Genomic DNA, 10994 nt, shown 5'->3' on the forward strand with positions numbered 1-10994 from the left:
TGCCATTTCAAACCCTGAAATTACGAGTCCTTGATTTAGATTTAGACCTTTCCAAGTACATGCTGTACAATTTTAAGATTACTGAAGGCAAACTTGTTCACAAGTAGCACATAATTGACTGGAAGTAGAGGCAATGAAAGGCTGCGAGTGCAAGGGCTGGTGTTTTGCCCAAGTGAGGAATAATCTCAGACTCACTGTGAGAGACAAGGGCTTGGTGAAGAGGTTCTCTGCTCTTGAAGGCTGAAGACAGGAGTAACGTGCAGGCCTTGGGAGATCAGACAGGAACAGGGATGCTCTCTGTCCCAACCAGCTGCAGACTCCTGATTTCACACTTGTTGAGTCCTGATTGGCACCACAGATATTCACCCCCAGGCCTCTCCCACACCTCACACATCCCCACGTGCACCCAGGGCTGTTTTGCTGCCAGCCCACACCCTGTGCCCACCCAGCCTTCTCCTGCCTCTCTTTTTTACCTGATCTTCCCTTGAGGTGTTGAGGAAAATCTGCATTGCCCTGCCAGGAGCAGCTGTGGCGTGCTCACATTGCTGCTGCAGGCAGGGCTGGGGGATCCTGGAATGCTTTGGGTTGGGAGAGACCTTAAATCCCACCCAGTGCCACCCCTGCCACGGCAGGGACATCTCCCACTGTCCCAGGTGCTCCAAACCCCGTCCTTGGGCACTGCCAGGGACCCAGGGGCAGCCACAGCTGCTCTGGGCACCCTCCCAGGGCACAATTCCTCCCCAGTATCCCATTTAACCCCCTCTATTTCACTTTGAAGACTTGAATCATCCCACAAGAGTGGATTTTCCCCTTGGAAGTGGGGCAGGGAGCTGTGGGGCAGTTGCTGTGCCCTTGCTGCTGCCCTGGTGTCCCTGTGCTGTGCCAGGGCTCTGGAGCTGAGGCTGCAAACAGCAAAGGGGTTCCCAGTGTCTCTTGTGACGCCCCATCTGTGGCTGCCTCCCAAATTTAGGTTTAGGTGAAGCCACCAAACAGCAAACCCTGGTCCCCACCCAGGCCCCAACAAATAGAAATTTTTATTTCAGTGGCAATGCAGTGTTTGTACCAATGGCCTGAACAATGACCTTGTTTGGCTGCAGAGTTCTGTGCCTCACTTGGTTATTTGCCCATTAATACAAATGCTGTCAATTATAAAATATTTAGACACTTATTGATGGGGAAATTGCCTGCACAGTGCTGAATTTAATGTGAAAGAAACAAATCTGTGTGTAATTGGCAGAATATGCTGTGTGGAGTTGACTTAGCAGGATAACTCCTGTTCTTAGGAATTCAAATATTTGCCTTAAATATATGAGGATTTCCTAGCACGTCTTTGAGCAAATGGCAATCCTACAATGTCTGTGAACTTCTTGATTTTTCTGCAGAAAAACTGTCTCAATAAATCCATAATAATGATACCTTTAGATGCAAAAGATATAATCTAGCCCGCCGTTTCTTAGACCATTTGGGGGGGAAACTGCACATATCTTGTTCAGCCCAGCACTCTCCTCAAGGAAGAAACATTTGTTATTATGAGCAGGTTGTATGTTGGTATCCAAGTGGTGATTACATGTTGGTATGCACGTGGTGATTACGTGTTGGTATACAGGGGGTGATTACATGTTGCTATACAGGTGGTGGCATTTCCCTGCAGCCCTGCCCAGGGGCAGATTCCCAGCTGGAAATGTTGCTCCGGGTGCTCCTGGATGGCTCCTGCTGGAGTTCTGTCCCTGGGGGTGGCTGAGCATCACTTCAGGGCTCCCCTCTCATCAACGTTTGTGTCTGTCCTGCTGGCTGCAGTGCAGCCCTGTTCTTCCCTTCCTTTCCCCTTTCCCTTTTTCCTTTTCCTTTTCCTTTTCCTTTTCCTTTTCCTTTTCCTTTTCCTTTTCCTTTTCCTTTTCCTTTTCCTTTTCCTTTTCCTTTTCCTTTTCCTTTTCCTTCTCTCTTCCTTTTCCCTTCCCTTTCCCTTCATTTCTCCTCTCCTTCCTTCTTCCTTTCCCCTTCCTTTTCTGTTTTCTTTTCCCTTTCTTTTCCCCTTCCCCTTCCCCTTCCCCTTCCCCTTCCCCTTCCCCTTCCCCTTCCCCTTCCCCTTCCCCTTCCCCTTCCCTTTCCCTTTCCCTTCCCTTTCCCTTCTCCCTTTCATTTCCCTTTCTTTCCCCTTCAATTTCCCTTTCCCTTTCCCCTTCTTCCCTTTTCCCTTTCCCCTTCCCCTTCCCCTTCCCTTTCCCTTTTCCCTTTCATTTCCCTTTCCCTTTCCCTTTCCCTTTCCCTTTCCCTTTCCCTTTCCCTTTCCCTTTCCCTTTCCCTTTCCCCTTTCCCCTTTCCCTTTCCCCTTTCCCCTTTTCCCTTTCCCTTTCCCCTTTCCCTTTCCCCTTTCCCTTTCCCCTTTCCCTTTCCCTTTCCCTTTCCCTTTCCCTTTCCCTTTCCCTTTCCCTTTCCCTTTCCCTTTCCCCTTTCCCTTTCCCTTTCCCTTTCCCCTTTCCCCTTTCCCCTTCCCTCCCCCCGGCTCTGTAGCTGTGAGCATTCCCTCTCTCGCTGTTATTTTGGGGTTCAGCCCCATGGTCCTTCCCTGTTTCCCCTGCCACCAGGGCCAGCCTTGCTGTGACCCTGCATCCCCGGGTCCATCAGTGCCCCACAGAACTTCAGAGCAGGGCTCAGAGCTGAGGGTGTGCTGAACAAACCCACCCCTCTCCTGGGTAACCTGGTGCCACAAGGGGTCCGGGATCTTTGGGGGGTTTATGCACTCTCTTCCTGCACTGAAAATTTGGCTTTTTTCCTCATTTTTGTGAAGATTTCCATGCCAGGAGCAGCCTGGGGCAGTGAGAGGTGTCCCTGCCATGGCAGGGGTGGCACTGGCTGGCCAAGGTCCCTTCCAGCCCAACCCATTCCATGATTCTCTGGATTAAGAGGCTTTTCCCCAGTGTTAGACTCTGTTTTCAGCTTTCTGAGCCTCCAGACTGGTTTGCTGTGTGTGGTGCTCTGACAGAAGCAAACATGATTCCCAGTGATCTCTCCAGATTTTATTCAGCAGAGGATGTTTTGCTTAGAGGCAAAGCACTGAATCAGTCCTGCTAAAATTGCTTTTAAAACAGAAAAAAGAAGGACATCAGAGAAATGAGGAGGACGTCAGGTGCAACAAGAGCTAAATACACAATAACCTGAGGCAGAACATCGTGGCAAACCATGCTCCAGAGTGTAGGGATACAGAACACTGAGGAGAAGCAGAGATTTTTTACAACAGGCAGGCACAGTCTGTGCACACCACAGAAGTTTTGTGGTTCCCTGTGCTGATTTCACCTCCTTGTGCCACCTCAGCTGCTGCAAGGTGGGACAGGCTGGGCCAGCAGGACACAGCTGAGCTGGGCTTGGGGACACACACACATAAAGCTGAAAGCTTTTGGCTTTGCCAGTCAGTGGCATTGTCTTTGGTGTCTTCTTGAAACAGGGAGAATTTCCATTTGTGCCTGCTCTGCTCCACAGTGAGGTTTTGCTTTTCTTGTTATTTTAATTTGAGGTTTTGCTTTTTTTTTTATTATTTTAATTTGACCTTTCTAAAACGAAGGGTTGTAGGATTGGGTAAGTGCTGGAACAGAGGGAGTGCTGGAAAGGGGGAAGTCTGGAGGATGTGATTATGAGAGGAAGTGAGAACTCAATTAAGGAATTTTGGGTGTGATCAGAGGAAAGGAGAAGTAGGGAACATGAGGTTGGTTTGTGGTGGGACAGACTGTGTCTGGAGCACAGAGTGCTCCTGTGCAGTAGTTTTAGGTGAATAAATAGCTGGGGATTTGCTCACCAAGTTGCACAGGTAATATACTGGGATATGAGAACAGGTTCTTGGCCCCAGGAGGATCATCCAGCCCATAAGAATGGGAAATGGGGCTGTTCCTGTGGGATGCTGGGGATCAAACACAGGCCAGGAGGTGCAGGGTGGGAAATGTGAGTCCCCACAGGCAGCAGCTCCTGTCTGGAGCCCCTGAAACAGCAGCACCAGAGTGGGGCAGAAATGGGGACACGGGAGCTGGGGAAGCTCTGGGTGCATCAATTGATTCTCACCTGGCAGAGAGGAATCCCAGGGGGAAAAAAAAAATATCAACCCAGCAACTCCACCAAAACCAAGAAGGAATAAACCAGAGAGTTTTAAGTCAAATGAGATCTTTGAGATGTTTGAAAGCTCAGACAGCTCTGAGGGTTTGGGGATCCCCCCCTGCTGAAAGCGAGGTACCAGCAAGGTGCCAAGCAGCCTTTGGGATGGCTCAGGGTGCTCTCAGCCTGTCCCCAGGGTGGTGTCACTGCCCGTGCCGTGTCTGCAGCAGCCCCTGCTCGGGGACAGTGAGCTGGCTGAAGGCACTGCAGGGTTTGTGGGTTTGTCCTGCAGAAAGCAGAGGCAAACACTGAAGTGGCGTGGCTGCAGGAGCTTGCTGTGCATGGCACTGACACCCAGGGGCTGCAGAGGGTGGCACACAGCCCTGGTGCTCTCCTGTGCCCAGGGCAGCAGCCCCCAGCCCCTGAGTGCAGCCTGGAGCTGAAGGAAGGGCATTTATTATTGTCCTGCCCCGGGAGATTTATTTCTCAATTAATAAAGTCCTCTCTGCCACACACATCTGACTCCTTCCAGCTGCTGAACTTAGAGGTGGGTATTTCTAAGGACTCCCTGCAGCTTTTGCACAAAGCTGCAATTCAAAGTGTTTTGCATTTTAGCTCTTTCTGCTGTTCAGATCCGTGGATCTCGTTAGTGAGGGCTTATCTAAAGGAGGCTTCTATGAGTTTTTACAAACGTAGCAATTACTACATTGATCAGGGCATTCCAGCTTTACAAAAATAATCAGAAATTCGAGGATATAGTACTCTTATATCACAATAAATAATGCAAAAGCCTTCACATGAGTCAATTCTATCAGGCAGCTGTTGAAGCCACGCTGTCACTGACACTGTAGTGGTAACTGATTTCGGAGCAAGAGAAGTGTTTGCTTTCACCCTTTGAAAACTGTACTCAGGCTGCTTTATGGCAATCAGCAAAAATATCAGTCTATTCTTTCATTAAAAGGTGGGTGCAGAACAATGCTGTTACCTGCTGGTGTTTGGAAAAATAGCTTTCCACAGAGGTTACCAATGAAATCTTTTAGAAAACACTGACTTGTTGGCAGTGGCACTGAGATAAAGCAACAGGCACAAACGAATGCTAGAGGAAATGTTATCTCAGTCTCTAGAAAGTGGCATTCCCTTTCAGGATTCCTTTCTCCCAGTACGTGTTTTGTAACCACTCTGGATTTGCTTCCATTATAACCATTTAAAAAACTTCAAATAATTCAGTTGAAACTGATTTTCACTCTAAAAAGTAGGAAACAAGGCATCATGTAGGAGGCTTTTGTCTTTCCTGCACCCTTCCTTCAGGCACTGCGTTTAAAGTGAGCTGCTCTGCATCTCAACATCTACATAAACATATTTATATTTATACACCTATGGCGTGTTTTTTCCACCCAAAAGCAGGTGCTTTACAGCATGCACTGTCCCACACTCATGCCATAGCAGCAACACACGATTTCTTTGAAAGTCTTCCTCATCTCCAGGCTCCTGAAGGCGTAAATGAGCGGGTCAATGACGGAGTTGCACATGATCAGCACCAGGTAGGTGTTGAAGTGCGCCGTGTAGCAGATGCAGTAGGGGTTCATGGGGCAGGAGATGATGAGGATGAGGTGGAGGAAGAAGGGCGCCCAGCAGACGATGAAGACCCCCAGGAGGATGGTGATGGTGACGGCGCCCTTCATGCAGGTGCGCTGGGGGGGCACGCCCTCGACGGGCAGCGCCGCGATGCGCTTGACGTGCAGGCGGGCAAACAGGAACATGTGCACGTACAGCGAGGCCATCAGCAGCAGCATGGTGAAGAACATGGTGATGAGACACACAATGACAGTTTTGCTCTCCGAGTAGGCAATGAAAATGATGCCACAGATGATGCACGCCACCCAAATGAGCACAATGAGGGTCAGGGCTTTCTTCACCGTCATGATGCTGTGGTAACGGAGGGCATAGAAAATAGTGATGTACCTGTCGATGGCTATGACCAAGAGGTTGCAAATGGAGGCTACCAGAGAAATACAAATCATGGAGTCAAAGACATTGTCCATGTGCTGGATGAAGTGGTCGTCGATGATCAGGTAGCCGTTGCTGAGGATGGCGATCATCACGGTCTCCAGGGCGTTGGACATGCTCACCAGCATATCTGCCACGGCCAGGCTGCAGAGGAAGAAATACATGGGGGAGTGCAGGTTGCCGTTCTTCAGCACTGCCAGGATGACCAGGATGTTCTCCAGCAGGCTGATGATGCCCAGAGTCAGGAAGACCTCGGCTTTGATGAAGACCTGCTCGCAGAACCCGTCGCCGCTGCGGTTGGTGGGGACGGAGTCGTTGAGGTCCTCGGTGGCGTTCAGCAGCAGGGGCTGCAAGGAGAATGCAGAGCGTGTGGTGTTCATGGCCAGCACAGCAGCTGGGCTCACCCCTGGCTGGGCACCTGAGGCAGCACAGGTCAAAAAGAGAAAAAAAAATGCAAAATGGAAAGCAGGTCCTTCCAAGCTGCTGCTGTGCATGTGGGGTGCGATCAAGCAGGACTTCAGTCACTTTTACAAGGGCAAACATCAAACAATCTGCATTTACAGTGAGTTCTATGCCAGGCTGCTCTTTCCTTTAGAAGGAAGTGATCTCCCAAGCCTGTGGGCAGCAAACAGCTGTGTCTGCAGGGAGGAATCGGCAGCAGGACATTGCTGGGCTCAGCTCTCCTGGGGATGAGAAGCAGAGAGTTTCCCCTTCTGCCGGGGCAGCCAGCATGCTGCAGCTCAGCCCAGCTTCTGTTGCTATTTCCGTGGCAAGAAAGGAGCCGAGAACGAAGGGATTTATACATGCAAGAAGGAAAAAACAACTCCTCCTGCAGCGTGCGAGCGGAGCATTGGCCATTGAGAGCGAGCACCTGGGTGAGTGACAGCCGGAGCACCTGGAGCGGCATCCCGAGCATCCCAAACCGTCTGGCGCCCTCTGCAGAGCCCGAGCAGCCTGGCTCTGCCCCAAAATCCCTCTGGAAAACCTAAAATCCATCCCGAAAACCTTCCTGCCTGCTCCGTGGCAGGGTTTTGGTGCTCCGACACCCTCCGTGCACCTTTGGGTGGCCACTAGGACTGGTCTGAACTGGGATTGTTCCCATTCAAACCTCGGCAGGACTGAGGAGATTTTCATTTATCAATATGAGCAGGCAAGCATAAGGTAGATTTCCCTTGCACTTCATTCCTTGTGTATTCCTGTAGTGCAATTTTCTTAGTTTGATTTCTTAAAAGCACTTGCTGATGTCTAAACCCTTCCCACCTCATATTTTTGCAGAAACACTTTGGAATCAAGTGCAATGTCACTTATATCAATGTATGGGGCTTCTGTTGCAGGTTTGTTAGCTTTAAAAAGTCACAAATCTCTCCCAGTTTCATTGTGAGCTCACAGAATTACTGCCTTGCACCCACAATTCAATACCAAGAGGCAACACTTCTCAAATTTAACCTGCAGGTGACAGATTTACAAGGACAGGGTCCAGTGCAGCAGTTTAAAGTGAATAAATAGCTGGGGATTTGCTCATATTACCAAGTTGCACAGGTAATATGCTGGGATAGGAAGTCATTAAATGTGTTGCATCATGAATTTCTGAACGTACGTGACAGCAGGACAAGCTACCATTTGCACTGAGGTGCAATTTGAGGTGGAAATGGAATTTCGTACACCCGAGTGGATTAATGGCACCATCAGCTTTGCCATTAAGCACTAAAAATAGTGGGCTGGAGCCTCCTGTGTGACAGCAAACTCACCTTGGCTCTGAGGCCAGTGCTGAGGGGGGAGAAGCTGTGTCTGCACCAAAAACAGCAACGTGGCAGCCCTTGTTTCCAGAGAATTTCTCTGCTCAGCTCTGGAAAACCTCAGTGATCTGAAATGTCACAAAAAATTTTGTATTCTCCTTATTTTCCAAAGGATTTCTCTGCTCAGCACTGGAAAACCTCAGTGATCTGAAATATCACAAAATATTTTGTGTTCTCCTTATTTTCCAAAGGATTTCTCTGCTCAGCTCTGGAAAATCTCAGTGATCTGAAATATCACAAAATATTTTGTATTCTCCTTATTTTCCAAAGGATCTCTCTGCTCAGCACTGGAAAACCTCTGTGGTCTGAAATATCACAAAATATTTTGTATTCTCCTTATTCCCAAAAGTATTTATCTGCTCAGCACTGGAAAACCTCAGTGGTCTGAAGTATCACAAAATATTTTGTGTTCTCCTTATTTTCCAAAGGATTTCTCTGCTCAGCACTGGAAAACCTCAGTGATCTGAAATATCACAAAATATTTTGTGTTCTCCTTATTTTCCAAAAGTATTTATCTGCTCAGCACTGGAAAACCTCAGTGGTCTGAAATATCACAAAATATTTTGTGTTCTCCTTATTTTCCAAAGGATTTCTCTGCTCAGCACTGGAAAACCTCTGTGGTCTGAAATATCACAAAACATTTTGTATTCTCCTTATTTTCCAAAGGATCTCTCTGTTCAGCACTGGAAAACCTCAGTGATCTGAAATGTCACAAAATATTTTGTGTTCTCCTTATTTTCCAAAGGATTTCTCTGCTCAGCACTGGAAAACCTCCATAATCTGTCACAAAACATTTTATATTCTCATCTAATAAATTGCTGCTCCTCAGCTGCCAGTTCCTGCTTCATGTCCAGGGATCCAGGGAGTCGCTGGGATTATTGCAATGTAAAAGCAATGGCACTTGCAATTACTGCAAAGCAAGCAGGTTGCTCTCACATCCACCCCAGTGCTGCAGTGGGTTGGTGTCCTGGATGTGCAGGACCCAATTCCCATTCGTTTCTTGCCAAAAAATGAGATTTCCTGAGCACAAAGTTCTGCACTTCCAGACCTTTCCTTCAGCAGCAGCCTCTGCTCCAGCCCTGCCACCATCTCTGCTTCTCTGCCCTTCACTGTCTGAGCCTTCCAAACTCGAAATTATTATCCAGCCCAGGAGTCTCTAATGAAAGTTTTGTGTGCTTCAATCACAGCAGATGGGTCCCCTAAAGGATCCTGAGCAGCCCTTAAATAGAGGTCAGGACAACCTGCCCCGAGCCCACAGAGATGCAGCGGGTTAAATGTGGAAATTAGATTTATTGTGATGTCTCTTACATTGCTCTCATTTGCGTTCTGTCCTAAAATAACTTCTTTTCTAAGAAAAATAAGCTGTAAATATGAGGATGTCAGCACAGTTAATGAAATATTGGCTGTGATGAAGGCAAAGCAAAGGTTTGGCTGCTTTACCCACCAGCAGAAATGAACAATTTTCCCAGGTAGCAACCTCTGCCATGTTTTACAAAGCAGTTTAAAAGCAAGGCTGATTTTATTTTTTTAATGCTGTTATTGCTCAGTTGTTTCTTCACTAGTGAAACCATTTAATCCTCAGGGAAAGGTAAAGGGAAAGAAGCATTTACTGCTAAATGTGGATCTTGGGATTTCCTAAGAGAAATTATTGTTTAATGCTTGACATGAGACTGGGCTGATAATGGCCAATAAATGTGTACCACTTTCCTTTATTTTCACTCTTTTTAACAGTGGTTTCTGCCAGACAAAAGTGGAAATTTTAAAGGAAATTAGAGGGTAATAAGCAGATATTTTCTCCCATGCAGCAGGGGATTATCGTTTTCCTGAAGTTTCAAGTAGCTGAAACTCTCGAAGAATTTTTCTCTGTGTTGTTCTTTATGGAAAAGGACTTAAAAGATAAAATATTTTCTCTCAGCAAAGCAAACAATGCTGATTTTGAATTCTGTGCACATTTCTGGAAGGGGCTGCCTCAGCACAGTTTAAATTTCTGATAATGAAATACTTGACAAAACAAAGGAAACTTCAGATCTGATTCAGCACTTGTACAACATGAACTGCTTGACTACTGACTTAATTCAAGAAAGAATCTCTTTAATAATTTTCACTGAAGCCTGGAGAGATCACTCGTTATGATAAAGAGCAGAAACACTTTGGGACATTTTCTATGATTATATAAAATGCTTATAAAATATATAAAATTATCTAAAATTATTTCTAACTCATGATTATAAAACTCAAAAAAATCTTTAATAATTTTTACTGAAACATGGATAGATCACTCGTTATGATAAAGAGCAGAAACACACTTTGGGACATTTTCTATGATTGTATAAAATGCTTATAAAATATATAAAATTATCTAAAATTATTTCTAACTCATGATTATAAAACTCAAAAAATCTTTAATAATTTTTACTGAAACATGGATAGATCACTCGTTAAGATAAAGAGCAGAAACACACTTTGGGACATTTTCTATGATTATATAAAATGCTTATAAAATATATAAAATGATATAAAATTATTTCTAACTCATGATTATAAAACTCAAAAAAATCTTTAATAATTTTTACTGAAACATGGATAGATCACTCGTTATGATAAAGAGCAGAAACACACTTTGGGACATTTTCTATGATCGTATAAAATGCTTATAAAATATATAAAATTATCTAAAATTATTTCTAACTCATGATTATAAAACTCAAAAAAATCTTTAATAATTTTTACTGAAACATGGATAGATCACTCGTTATGATAAAGAGCAGAAACACACTTTGGGACATTTTCTATGATTGTATAAAATGCTTATAAAATATATAAAATTATCTAAAATTATTTCTAACTCATGATTATGAAACTCAAAAAAATCTTTAATAATTTTCACTGAAACATGGATAGATCACTCGTTATGATAAAGAGCAGAAACACACTTTGGGACATTTTCTATGATTGTATAAAATGCTTATAAAATATATAAAATTATCTAAAATTATTTCTAACTCATGATTATAAAACTCAAAAAAATCTTTAATATTTTTTACTGAAACATGGAGAGATCACTCATTATGATAAAGAGCAGAAACACTTTAGGACATTTTCTATGATTGT

At 45.3% G+C, this 10994-nt stretch overlaps 1 protein-coding gene across 1 annotated transcript; it reads right to left on the bottom strand.

Annotated features, from left to right (window-relative positions):
* Positions 1 to 3465: 3465 nt before the first annotated feature.
* MC3R (melanocortin 3 receptor) lies at positions 3466 to 6942 on the bottom strand. Its single transcript, XM_014268510.3, has one exon. The coding sequence runs from the start codon at positions 6579 to 6581 to the stop codon at positions 5490 to 5492; it is 1092 nt and encodes a 363-aa protein (XP_014123985.2). The 5' UTR covers positions 6582 to 6942; the 3' UTR covers positions 3466 to 5489.
* Between the last annotated feature and the right edge of the window lie 4052 nt (positions 6943 to 10994).

Source organism: Zonotrichia albicollis, chromosome 17 (assembly GCF_047830755.1).
Source record: "Zonotrichia albicollis isolate bZonAlb1 chromosome 17, bZonAlb1.hap1, whole genome shotgun sequence".
In the NCBI taxonomy this organism is placed as follows: Eukaryota; Metazoa; Chordata; class Aves; order Passeriformes; family Passerellidae; genus Zonotrichia; species Zonotrichia albicollis.